Source organism: Chrysochloris asiatica, unplaced genomic scaffold (genome assembly GCF_000296735.1).
Source record: "Chrysochloris asiatica unplaced genomic scaffold, ChrAsi1.0 scaffold00102, whole genome shotgun sequence".
Lineage (NCBI taxonomy): Eukaryota > Metazoa > Chordata > Mammalia > Afrosoricida > Chrysochloridae > Chrysochloris > Chrysochloris asiatica.
In genome coordinates this window covers 8,466,812-8,480,328 of record NW_006408620.1, presented here as the reverse complement: position 1 = coordinate 8,480,328, position 13,517 = coordinate 8,466,812, and the positions used below count along the sequence as shown (strand labels likewise).

General features: G+C 54.7%; 1 protein-coding gene across 1 annotated transcript; it reads right to left on the bottom strand.

Annotated features, from left to right (window-relative positions):
* Nucleotides 1–648: 648 nt before the first annotated feature.
* Nucleotides 649–12,252, bottom strand: CARHSP1 (calcium regulated heat stable protein 1, 24kDa). The gene is made up of 4 exons (XM_006867225.1): nt 12,211–12,252; nt 3,819–3,983; nt 3,013–3,135; nt 649–811 (listed from the first exon to the last, which is right to left on the bottom strand). The coding sequence occupies exons 2-4, from the start codon at nt 3,974–3,976 to the stop codon at nt 649–651; spliced, it is 444 nt and encodes a 147-aa protein (XP_006867287.1). The 5' UTR covers nt 3,977–3,983; nt 12,211–12,252.
* Nucleotides 12,253–13,517: the final 1,265 nt, after the last annotated feature.

Below are 13,517 nucleotides of genomic sequence, written 5' to 3'. Positions count from 1 at the left end.
CACTTGACTTCAGCAGGCTATTGGGAAGCAACCAGAAACAGAGAACCCCCCCCTCCTCCCACCAATGCCCAACCCATCACCCCTAACCAAAGCAGTCACTGAACGCAGCAAAAAGGCACTAAAAGGTAAAGACCCCACTTACACATCCTGACCCCCCTTCTAGCCAACCCCCTTTAATCCAACTGAGCCAAGAAATGAGCCAAAGGTACCCTCCGCACCCCCAGGGTCTGGGGGGTCACTCAGGAGCACATGGATGGGAAAGGCATCAGACAAGTAGCACCGGCCCTGGAGTCTCTGAGACGTCAGCACCGGGGGATGGGAAGGAAGCAGGGCTGCTAGCATAGGACCACTCACACGTCCCCCCGTGGGATGGCCCACTGCTGGGCTACCAGAGGGGTACCTCTTGTTTGCAAATGCCTTTAATGCTTTTCAGATGGTGAGAGGTGGTCACGATGGTCAGTGGTGGTATTGGTGGCTGAGACCACCCTCCTCCTTCCCTGGCCTTGGTCCCAGTATCCCTTTCCACCAGAAAGTAGCGGGATGGGGAGGGCCGAGCCGCTCGCTCTCTGGGCCCATTTCGTGCTGTGCAAAGCCATGTCTGCTCCCCCGCCCCCTCCCCCAGCCCAGGAGAAGGGGCGCCGGCGTCTCCTAGGAGCTGACAACGTGCCCAGACCAGGTCTCGTGCTTGGTGCCCGGTGCCAGGTGAGTGATGACCACCTCCACAGCCTGCAGCTTCTCGTTCTTGGGCGGGATGGAGCACATCTTATAAGTGACCTCATCACCTTCTACCGGGACGTACTCGCCTTCCACACTGCAGGGGCGGGACGGGGACAGCAGTCAGTGTCCACCTGAGGGGCCACCCCCTTCCCCAGGGATGGCTCCTCTGCCTACTCACCAGAGGGTGCCCCACCACCACCATTCAGGGTTAGTCAGCTCTGTGGTACCCATAAAACTGTGTTCCACACACACACACCACCCTCGGTCACATGCAGGGAAATGGGGTCTCTGCAGATGAAGCCATACAGGTGTAGGGTGGGCTCTGCTCCCAATATGGCCAGTGTCTTAGTAGGAGGAGACACTGACAGACTCAGAGGAAGACTAAGCAAAGGAGAATAAGCAAGCAGAGAATGAAGTTAGGCAGCCATTAGGCAAAGAACGCCTGGGGCTACCAGAAGCTCGAAGAGACAAGGTCTCGTAAAGGCTTTGGTTTGGAGCGAAGCTTTGTGGCTCTGGAGTTGTAGCTTCCAGAACTGTAAGACATCCGTGTCTCTGTTTTAAGCCCCCCACTTGGTGCTACTTGTTTCAGCAACCAGAGAACACCCAAGACAGGCTCCCTCACCCTGGGGATCTTGATGCTGGAAGGATGCTCACCCCAAGCTCTGTGCACAGGGGGGCCAAGGGCTGGACAGGGGAACTGAGACCCAGTCTGTATCGGGCAGGCCAGGCCATCAGAGAAGAGGAATGGAGTGGGCTAGAGCAAGGTTTCCCAAGCCCAGTGGTCCCAGAAACCAAGCTACGTCTCCGCTCTTGAATTCCCAATACCCAGCAAGTCTTCCCCAAAGTCCTTTTGTGCTGAGGGCTCATTCCAGGTTAGCATTCTTCCTTGTGACCACACCAAGAGTCCCCTAACTTTCCATGGGGCGGAGCCTCCACCTCACCCATGGCAGTGAGGAGGACCCTTTGATAAGAGAGCACCCAGGAAGAAAACCCCCTTTAAGCCCCAAACACCAGGACCAGCTAGCTCCCTGGGAACTGGCTGGTTCTGAGTCATGAATTTTACACCTAATCATGCTTCTCTCTTTGATGTGGCCACCAGGAAGCTCAGGAATAAATTGGCAGCCTGGTATGATGCTGCACTAGACTACAAGGTAGGTTTGAATTGCAAGATCGGGCAATTCAAGTTCACCAGCTACTCCCTGGAAACCCTACACCGGCTCACTATAAGTCAGAACCCACTGGACAGCATGGAACTTCAGGCAGTCAAGTCAGGCATCCCGATATTGCCCTCTCTCTCCTTTGTCCAGCCCCCTGCCTCCCTCTCCTTTGTCCAGCCCCCTGCCTCCCTCTCCTCCTTCCAGTCCATGTTTCCCTTATGACTTAATTTTCCTGCTGGACTTGTAAACCACTGCAAATCCTTTCTGGAAAGATGCAGTGATTAGAGATTTACACCTTCACGTAACATTCTCACACACGTGCATAAAGCGTATTGCTTTAGCCTCTTCGGTCTGTGGAGCAGGTGGGCCTTAAACAGACCTGGCATGTAACAAAGTGGGGGAAGACTAGAGGGGTATGTTTATCACATCGGGACTGTATTTTCTAAAGTGTGGTTTCTGCTCTTTGTCAGATGTGCTAGGTGGGGTGGCCTGAAATGAAAAATTTGAGGGGGAATCTGGGGTGCACAGGCCAGAGTCTGAGCATCCTTGTGAGCATGCAGACCACCTGGGCTGCTCTGCTTCTTCCAGCCCCCGGGGGACACAGAGGGGCCCAGGCAGCTCCTAAAGCCCTGTGAAGACCCCAAAGTTTCCAGGCACTCAGTGGACAAGCGGCCCCAAGTTTTATTCCTGGAGTTGAGGGGCTGGCAGCTCCCCCAGAATATCAACTCCCAGGGCACACAGGGCACCCCAAGTCTGACACCACCACCCCCATCCACACAAAACCCTCAGGCCCAACCAAGTGGGTCTCTCACTCTGATACGCACACCCCAGACTCACATATGCACTCACACTTACATACACACATGGAAACATTTATCATCTGTGTAGACACTATCTGCACACACCACATGCTCACATTTACATGAATGTACACGCTCACACATACACCTGCACACACACATTTGTGCACGTGCACAGATGCACACACACACCCAGCAACAACCCCATCAGGATTGTCACTGGTAAGCTCATACAATCCCGCCCCACACAACACCCCACACCCAGAGAGTCAGCCAGAAGCTGTGTGGACATGGGTGGCCGCCCATACCCAGCCCCCAGCCCCTCAGTGCGGACTCACTCGGAGATGTGCAGGAAGATGTCGGGGCCGCCGTCGGCTGGGGTAATGAAGCCATGGCCCTTGGATCTGCAGAAGCATTTGCAGACTCCCTTGTAGACGGGGCCCTGGGAAGCCCGCACAGTCCTGACAGGGGAGAGGTGTGAGAGACCCCGCATGCCATGCCAGCCCCGCAACACAGCCACACACTCTCAACCCACAGACGTGGCCCGGGAAGTTCTGGTCATAGATACCATAAACAGCTGTGGAGGTTGTGCACTGCGCAACCCTGGGAGTCATTTCCAGAGACCCCAGAGACCCCAGCTCTGTCAGATCGACTCTCTGGGCAACGCTGGCAAGTTTCTAGGTCTCAGTTTCCCCATTTGGAAAGGGTGTTGGACTGAAACATGTCTGAGCACCCGAGGGGGCTTTGTATCAGCAACTTTCCGTGAGGGTAACAGCCTCACCCCCGCCTCCAGGCAGTGTCAGACTCGATGGGCACTGACCACTCCACTATAATGCCCAGGCCACCTGCCACCATGCCCAGTTTGCAGCTGAGGACATGGGTGTCCCTAAGGGAAAGGCTGTGAGTGAGTAAAGGCTGGTGGTTTTGAGAGTCCAGGAGTCTCCCATCTGTGACACCCGCCCCTCCCCCAACCCAGTGCCCTCAGAATTCACAAAGTACCTCCCTACCCCCACCCTTCCCAGGACTCCCCAGGTGACGCTGAGACCAGGAGCTGGTCAGACACAGTGAATCTCAGCCCTGGGGAGGAGACCCCTCTCAGGACACACCCCCAAGCTCCCCACTCCCAGCCCAGCCTGAGGCTCACGCAGAAAAGGTCCTCGTCCGGCGAGTGGGTAGTGGACTGGGGACCACGTTGCCCCGCAGTGGGGATGGAGAGCGATCCCGGCCCTTCGGGGTTTCCAGCAGCCCAACTGAAGCCTGGTGGGTGGGGGGCTGCGGCGGTGGGGGAGGCTCGGATGACATGGCTGATCTGGAGAGAAACAGGGTTCAGGGGCCAGGCTGTGGGCAGTCACGGGCACCCCCATATCAGAGCTTCTCATGGGAACGCCAGAGCTGCCCCAGGACCCGGGCATGGGGTCCCTCTGTCCGTCCCTAGTACAGCGGTTAGTGCAGATTTGTGGGAGGGTGAAGGGAAGGAGGGAGGAGGGGGAGAAGTAGGAGGGGGAGGAATGAAGAAGGACAGGCAGAAGACCCTTAGACAGTCCTGAGGGCGCTGGGTGCCCACAACCTGGGGTAGGGTGAAATAGGAGTAGAGTACAGTGGGCGCCTCCATGAGGCTCCGGGACACAATCCAAAGACAAGCTCCACCCCGAGCTCTGGGTCCCGCAGGGCTGTCATATGGCACCCAAGGGGCCAGGGAACATTTCAAAGGGACACTCAGGGCATGTCCACCCAGCCCAGGGCCTCCCTCCAGAGTGGTTGGTGGGGAGGGCTTCTCAGGCTGCCCGGCAGCCACCAAGAGAATGAACGCGGATCACATGGCTTTGGCTCAGGGTCACATGGACCCACATAGGTCCAGGGGAGGTCTTGTTCTCTGGGGGCTATGAGATGGGGTGGCCAGGTGGATGTCACACAGTCTGCTCAGGGCTGCAAAAGGGGACACATCATTGTCCAGGGCAGGGAGACATCTGAGCTCACAGCCCAATCAAGGTTACCTCGAGGCAAGGGCCACAGCTAAACATGGGACAGCTCAAGGACACTGGACTTTCTCCACCCAGCCCGCTGGATTTGGTCACAATGTTTCAATGTAAATGGTCAACTACAGGACCTCAAGCTCCCAATTTACAGATCTCCCTAAAAAACCCAAAAGTCTGACCACCCTCAACCCCTAGTGTGCTGACCTCCCAGGGCCCCCACTCACAGTAACCTTAGGGCCTCGGGGCACTTGAGATCACCTAGCAACGCCCCCACTGCTCCCCACCAGGACCCCAGAGCCTGGCTGAGTCCGCCCCAAGGGCAAACCCCCCTCCACACTTTCCCACACTCCCATCAGAGCTCAGTTCTGTCTGGCTGGGAAGGGAGGTGGCATGCTGGCCTTGTGGAGGACACCACATAGCTACCTCCTGTCCCTTCGCTCAGCTGCGGTCAGGGCAGACCGCCAGGGAGCCCCCACCTCATACAGGTCCCCGGCTGCCCAGCTGGAGACAAGACTCTAACATGACCTAGCACATAAGTCATAAGAGTCCTAGAATGTTGAGGCCTGGAGTTCTAGGCAGAGGGCTGGCCCAGCGAGAGGAGGGTCCCACCCAGGCCTCCCAGGAAGGTAAGCAGGACAGGACAGTAAGGCGTCCCCTTCCTGCTTGTCCTCAACAGTCAAGCACTTCAGACTTCAAATCACCCCACCTGCCTGCCAGCTGTGTGACCTTGGGCAGGTCACTTAACCTCTCTGGGCCTTGATTTCCTCATCTGGAAAATGGGCACTGTAGCAGTTCCTAACACGCACCACTGTCATGAAGGGGAAATGAAAGGCTAACAAGTTACACACTTGGCAGCACACCCCTGCCCAGAACAAGCAAAAAAAACCCCAAAAACCCTCACTTCCGTTGAGTTGATTCTGACTCATAGTGAGTGATCCGAAAGTACTGGGTACAAGGGCTCCCAGGGCTACCTAGATTAAATCTTTATGGGAGCAGACAGCCCAAGTTTTCTCCTGTGGTTTGAACCACTGATCTCACATAGGCGCCCAACACGACTTAACCCACAGTGCCACCAGGGTTCCTTCTCCCAGAACTGAACTGCTAACCACAAGGTCAGCGGTTCAAATCCACCAGCTGCTTTTAGAAACCCTATACAGGGTTGCTATGAGTCAGACCCAGAAGATGGCAGATATAACCTTGCTTGCTGAAAGCAAAGAGGACATAAAATACTTGATAACAAAGCAAAGATCAAAGGCCACAGCACTTTAATATAAAAATAAGAATGAAAACCTTCACTACTGAACCAATAAACAAAGTCAACATAAATGAAACTGTCAAAAATTTCATTTTGATTGGTTCTACTAACAACACTCGTGGAAGCAGCAGTATTGCACTGGGCAAATCTGCTGCACAAGACCTCTGTAGAGTATCCAAGAGCAAAAATATCAGTTTGAGGACGAAGGTGAGCCTGACCTAAGCCATATGCATTCAATAGCTTCATATGAACGTGAAAGTTGGACAATGAATAAGGAAGACCAGAGAATTAATGGATTTGAGTTATGGTATTGGAGAAGAATATTAAAAAGTACCATGGACTGCCAAAAGAACCAAACAAATTTGTGTGTTAGATGAAGTACAATCAGAATGGTCCTTAGAAGTCGGGCTGGCCAGACTTCATCTCTTAGATTTCAGACATGTTATCAGGAGGCAGTACATCATGCTTGGTAAAGTGGACGGTCCGTGAAAAAGAGAAGACGTCCAGCAAGATGGACTGACACAGTGGCTGCAGCAATGGACCCAAGTGTAGTAACAACTGTGAAGCAGGACTAGGCAGTGTTTCACTCAGAGGTGTACAGGGTCGCTGAATCGGAACCAAGTGGATGGCACCCAACGACAAAGAGGCAGACCCCTCCTGGACAGCACTTAATAACAACAACAACATGGTTATTATAATCTCCATCAAAGAATACAGAGACACATATCTGTGGCAGGCCTTGTTTGTGGCACTGTGGACTCAGGGCTGAACCTGGAGCCAGAAAATAAGCAGGCAAGCAAACAGATAGATGCACCAGATCGTTACAGATTACCAAATGGAGAATGAAGTCACAGAAGGGGTGTGCCACTCCAGTGAAAGCGCCAGCTGGACCCCGAATGATGAGAAAAGAAACACGGCAGGGGCGCAGCGGGGGGCAGGGGGAGTCCAGAAGCTAGTGATGACCAGGGTGTGACTGAGGGGGTCGATGGTGGGTCCTGGAGACAAGGCAGGAGATGAGATGGGAAGGAGGAGGGCCTGCTCCCAAAGCATGCAGTAGCAGCATCACGGAGTCCTGGTGGGGAGCTCTGGATAAATGTGCTGGACCGCAAGGTTAGCGGTTCAAACTCACCAGCTGCTCCTTAGAAGCCCTATACAAGGTCGCTATGAGTCAGAAGCAACCACAAGGTCAGTGGTTCAAGCTCACCAGCAGCTCTATGGGAGAAAGATGAGGTTTTCAACTCCTGCAAAGATTTACAGTACACAATTATATATATTGCGTTGTATATATATATTGTTGTTAAGTGCCATCGAGTCGATTCTGACCCATAACAACCCTGTATAAGGTTTCCAAGGAGCAGCTGATGAACTTGAATCACCGATCTTGCAGTTCAAACTGACTCTGCAGTCTGACGCATTAGCCCATAGCGCCACACCAAGAGACGCATGTGTGTGTGCGCACCTATGTATATATGGAAAGGAAAAGTACTCAGTAGATCAAACCAGAATGAACCAGTTCAAAGCCCTTGAGGAGGGAGAGGGCTGGGGAAAAGTCCAGCTGCTGCTCTCCTGGCATGGTCCAGGCAAGGAGCACCGCTATCCCAGCAACACCAGGGCCTGCCATCTGTGCCCACACACACACCAGTGCACCCACTGACTGCCCTTAGCAGGCAGCTCTAGGCCACACCCCATGGGCCTCTGGGAACAGCAGACTCAGAGGCAAACCCAGCCCAAGCCCGGGTCCCAGTTACTGTTCGTCTTGTGTTCAGGCATTCAGCCACATTCGCGTGCGTACAAGCAGGTGCACATCTGTCCACACACATCTGTGTTCACACACACAGCTCTCCGGAGGACCTGGAATGGAGCCCACTGGATGTCCACCTCCCATTCATGGGGCAGTTATGAAGCCAATGATGGAGAACAGGAAGTGATGGGAGTTGAGACATGGCCTGCTGCAACCCACTTAACAGATGGGGAAACTGAGACCCACATGCCAAGTACCTCTCCCAGGCTCACCCATTAGTGGAAAGTGAGAGGAAAAGAATGCAGGAATGGGGACTGTGGGGTAAAGGGCTACATTTTTAAAGCAGGTGGTCCACTGGAGGAGGTGAGCACCTAGCTGTGCTCCCTGCCCCCCCAGACCCCTATCTGACTAGTGCCTGGCCAGGGTAGGGGGCCCTGGTGGGAGGGGAGTCAGGAAATCATTTGCACCCCACTCCCTGAGGGAGGCATGCAGCAGGGCCCTGTGCCTTCCAGCCTGGGAAAGAACCAGAGAAGGGACCTCAGCCCAAAATAGCCTGGGAATTTTCCACCGGCCCTGCAGGTCTCCTGGAAGGTTCTGGAATGAGGACACTGGCCTTCATAACCTCTCCCGTAAAGGGTGCTCAGAATTGAATCCTCGAGAGCCCCGTTACCCACCCTTCCAGTACCACTCCCCCATCTCCCTTCTTGCCTTCTCTGCCTGAAACTAGACCCATACCCAGGATGAGCCTCTTCGGAGCCAGGAGTTGGGGGCCAAGGCACTGCTATCAGCCATTCACACCTTAGTGAGAGTTTGTAGTCCATCCCCAAAGCTCCAACCCTAGTAGCTTCACACCATTCCTTGAAGCAGAGAGGTGGGGAGCAGGGGGCAAGTTACAAAGATCCACAATCTCTCCAAGTCTCCTCTGCAAAGCAAGCTGCTGACTGGGGAAGGTCAGAGTTAAGCACCCTCTTCCCCAGATCCCAGCCAGGGCTGGAAATGAGCATTAGCCTGGGGTGGGAGGGACAGTGAGGAGTACCCACTGCCCAGTAACTTCTTTCTGTGAGGTGGTACAAACCTTAACTCCAGGAATCCAAGCCCAGCCTAGGATTCTTTGATAACCTGTATTTTACAGAGGAGGGAACTAAGGCACTCTTCTCTGTGCTCTGAATCTCTGGGGACACTGAAAATGCAGACTCCATTACAAGGTCTGAGGTGGACTCCAAGACTCTACATATCCAGCCAGTGGTGGGTGTGGATAAGGTTACTAAACAGATTAACTGCCCATGTGGCAGCCAGTGCTGGGCTGTAACCTAGCGCAAGAGTGGAAGAGAAACGGGGGTGGGGCTACTATGCTTCCTAGTGAACACTGTAAACTGAGGCAGGAGTGCCATACACATCCCAGCTCAGCTGCACCTTGTTGTTGTTAAGTACCGTGGGGTCGATTCTGACTATAGCGACCCTGCACAAGGTTTCTGAGGCTGTAAATCTTTAAGGGAGCAGAAAGCCTCATCTTTCTCACACGGAATGGCTAGTAGTTTCAAACTGCTGACGTTGAAATTAGCAGCCCAATTCACAACCACTATGCTCCTTAGCCCGGCATAAGTGACCCCCCCCAGCCCCGCCCCCCCGCCCCCGCACATGGGCTAGGGGTGAGGCTGGCAGGCTGGCCAAGGAGAAAGGGGAGGCTGAAACACCCGGGCAGGCCTAGGCCACATGTCCCTCCATTGTTCCCAGTAAAGAGTGGGGGTCTCCCGGGACAGGGGGGATGAGAGGCTGGGAAGGGGAAAGAAGAAGGAGGGGCCTGGGGAGAGCGGACAATCCACACAGAGAGACCCAGAGCCCCCTGCACGGGTCCGCTAGAAATGCAAGTCCACGTGGCAGGAGCGGCTCAGCCGAGCCCCCTCCCAGGCTCGGCCGGGAAGCGCTCCCGCCCCCAGCAGCCCGGGAGTGCTGGGAAGAGAGGCCGGAAACTCGAGAGCTGGCCCAACGGGAAGTGGTCTGAGCACTCCAACCTGTGTCCAGAGCAGCCCGGCAAGGCCCGCCCCTCCTAGGTCGGAATGACCAGACTGAGCACCCTTCCTCCGGGGGGTGGGCCCAAATCCTCGTTCTTAGCTAGCCTACTTGACCACCTCAGGTTACTGCGCTGGACTGCATGGTCAGCGGTTCAAGCTCACCGCCGCTCCTCAGAAACCCTATTATACAGGTCACTGTTAGAACCGACTCAACAGCACTTCTCAATTCAGTCACTCGAGGCTCTGACGTAACCTTCGCCCATTCTGTGACCCCTGGACAGTGACCTCATTGCTCCACGCCTCAGTTTCTTCACCTGCCAAATGGGTCCCTGGAACGTCACCCACGTCCCAGGGTGGCATTGTTGAATGCACTGTGGGTTCAATGAACCACGTTATGCCACCATGTGTGTTTGTGTGGGGGGGAGGGGGAGACTGGGAGGGGGGATGAACCAGGGAGAAGCCTCCGGAAAAGTCCTTCCTCTCATTCCTGTCCTACTGACTGACACAAAGGCTCTGCCAGCCACTGGACCTGAAGCTGGTTGGAGGACAAAGAAAGATGTTTCCTCCCAACAACACACCTTCAATCCCAACCTGGGACCCCAGTATCTTCCCCACGGGCCTAGGTTAGACCATTTACACCCCTCCTAGTACACCTGGGAGGCTGGAGTCCGGGAGTGACAGGCCAGCTTTGGGAACCTAGACCACTGAGCACTAGAGCAGGGGGATGCCGGGGAGCAGGTGTTGAGTCTTAGAGAATGACTCAGGCTGCTAACAGAAAGGCTGGCAGTTCAAATCAACCAGCTGCTCCACAGGAGAACGAAGAGGCTGCAGGTTCCCCTGAAGTTTGTCTTGGAATCCCAAACAGTTCTACTCTATTCTATAGAGTTGCTATGAGATTGATTCAACCTGATGGCAGTGGTGGTTGTTTTTTTATTTCAAGGGTTGTGTTGTTATATGTGCCGTGGAGTCGGTTCCGACTCACAGTGACCCTATACAGGGTTTCGGAGGCTGTAAATCTTTAGGGGAGCAGAAAGCCTCACCTTTCTCCCGCAGAACTGCTGGTAGTTTCAAACTGCTGACTGTGAGGTTCTTAGCCTGTTTCATAAACCACTACCCTGTGGGAGAGGTCATTCCCAGCAGAGGGAATCGTAGGACAAAGAAGGAAGCAAGCTGGTGAAAACCCAAGCAAATGGTTTTCTCTTAAATACTTAAGCAGGGGCTTGATGAGAACCAACTGTGTTTTCACAAGTTCTCTCTGGCTTGGGAGTGGAGAACAGATTGGAGAGCAAAGGAAATGAGAAATAGAAAAAGAGCAATTTTTCTATTTCTCACCCTCATACCACCCTAATTAGGGTTTTTGTTTTTATTGTGATTGGATGAAAGTTTATAAAGCAAATCACTTCCCATTCAATATTTCACCACATTGTCTTTTGCGACATTAGATGCAACCCCCTCAATGTTAACACCGTTCCTCGTTTCCATTAGACGTTCTTTTCTGTCTTCCAGGTTTGCTTTTGGGTAAACGCCCCCGCATGGTTGATTGTACTGAGGAGCTAGTTCCTCACAGGTGGTACTTATTCACTGTTTTTTGGCTGCAAGGTGAGCCCATAAGAGGGCTCTCTTCCAGATTTGAAGGTTGTCTAAGGGCCACAGTGTCGGAGGCTCCACCCGTCTCCACCAGACCAGTAAGTCTGGTCTTCCCACAGGGTTTTCCAGACTGCGATCTTTACGGAAGCAGATCGCCAGGTCTTTCTCCCATGGGGCTACTGGCTGTGTTCAAACCGCCAATCCTTAGGTTATAGTCGGGCGCTTAACCATTGCGCAACTAGTACGGATGAGGAGACTGAGGCTACAAGGGCTCTTATTTTGTAACTATGACAACTGGAAGAGGGGGCCCCGCGTGGAAGAGCTTATCTCTGCCCTCGCCCCCGAAAACGCACACAAAGCCACTCCAACCCCAGAAAAGCAGTGGGGCTAGGAGCTTTCTTTTGAAAATAAAAAAAAAAAAAACCGCTGCCTTTCCGTCCTCCAAATTCTGAGGGTGGGGGGACAGCAAAAGCCTGTGAAATTTACCTCCGCCGCCTCCGGGTGGGGTGTGGCTGGAAGGGTCCCCCATCCCGGCGCAAACTCTCCGGCGAGCGCTCCCCCAGATGCGGCCAATCGCCGGGCTCCATGGCAGTGTTCTCCCCGCCCCCCGTCCTATCGCTGAGCCCCCAGCACCCCGAGTCCTCCCACGACCGTCTAGCCTGCGGGTGGACGCGGGAGCCGGAGGCATGGCTTTCAGGCACGCACAAAACAGGTGGCCGACCGGCGGAAAGTGCTGCCCGCGGTCGGCTCGAGTCTCTCCAGCTGCGGCCACGCCCACTCCCGGGGCTACTGCCGCCTCTCTCCGAAGGCCCGGTGGCAGGCGGGGCTCCGGGGCCTAGCGCTCCCCTGCCCACCTTCCAGCTGCCCCAGCAAAGGCTTAAGTGTGAGCACAGCGGCCGACACCCTATCCCGGCAGTTTCCTGGGCCTCGGGGGCCCTCCAGGAACCCTCCCAAAGCCTCCCTACCTGGCGCTCCGCTCTGCTCCGCCAGCTGCTCAGCTCGGACTGCGAGAGCGGCCCTAGGGAGGGGGCGTGTCTCGGGGGGGCGGGCTCGCTGCGGGGGCGGACCCGCCCCTAGTGCTTCCCGGCCAATGGGGGCGGCGGCGTGAGGCCGGGAAGGCAGGGGCGGGACGAGTTCACCAAGGCCCGGCCCACATACCCGCCCCCTGGAGTTCTCCGGCCAATGAAGACGGTGGATGGAGCCTGGGCAAGCAAGGGCGGGGTGGCGCCGAGCGGTCAGGACGTTACCTTTGTGTAGACTACAGGGACTGTCGGAAGGCGGGACGCGGGGCGGGGGGAGGGATCCGGGTGCTGGCCCCTGAAAAGTGGAGGAGTGACCGAAAGGAATGAAGAGAGACTAAGGGAACACAAACAAGCAAAGACCCAGGAGCAAAGAACAGGGTGAAAAAAGAAAACAAAAAATAAATGCAAAGAAAGGAAAACAAAAAACGAGAACAAAGCTATTGATTTAGTTTTCCTTTTTTTCCCCTCAGGTTTTTAAGAAGTCTCATTAGGTCTCTGTCCTTGGACTTAAAGGAGTTAGCTCTCATTTGAGAGGAGAGGAAACTGAGGCACAGAGAGAGGTGACCTGCCCATTATCCAGCGAGTCCTGGGCAGCTTCTGCGTGCAATTCCAGTCCTGGGGATGCAGGTCGCTGTTTGAGGGGTCTCCCAGCACAACTTGGGGCTCAGGGGTGTAACTCCTGGAACCCACTTCCCTGCCTGCCTCTCTTACAGTCACTCAGCATGCTGAGGACCACCATGTAAAAGGCAGGAAAACCAGCTGTTATAAATCACGCACGTGGGGGCCACGGGGTGGGGACCCCAGGAGCCGCAGGGAAGTGGGGGCTGGTAAATGCCTCCCCTCGATCTGAGGCTGGGTACATGGCTGGGTTCCCTTTATGAAAACTCACCCACTTCAATGAGTTGTTGGGTGCTGGTAGGTGGGTTGATGACTTGTAGGGACCCCATGTGACAGGGTAGAACTGCCCCATCTGGTAAACTACCCTGCAGTCTGCAAGGGCAGACCAGGGGTTAGCAGCCAAGTGCTTAACTGTTGTGCCACCATGGCTTTTTTAACTAACGATTATCCTTCAATAAATAAATTGTGTTCGGTTTTTCAAGGCCAGTTGGAACCCTGGATTCCTACCTCCCAATTTCACAGAGGGAAACCGATGCCAAAGATAAGTGGAATTACCTTCCCCTGTAGGATAAGCACTGGACCGCTAGGTCAGTTTGAACTGCAAAGTCAGTGGTTCAAACCCATCAGCGACT

Bases quoted from the DNA above. Each gene is read 5' to 3' on its own strand.
- CARHSP1 (XM_006867225.1), bottom strand. From the start codon at position 3,976: ATGTCATCCGAGCCTCCCCCACCGCCGCAGCCCCCCACCCACCAGGCT. The intron at 3,136-3,818 runs GTGAGCCTCAGG...CTCCCCTGTCAG, and splicing joins CGGACGAGGACCTTTTCTGC to GACTGTGCGGGCTTCCCAGG. The intron at 812-3,012 runs GTGAGTCCGCAC...CCGCCCCTGCAG, and splicing joins ATCTTCCTGCACATCTCCGA to TGTGGAAGGCGAGTACGTCC.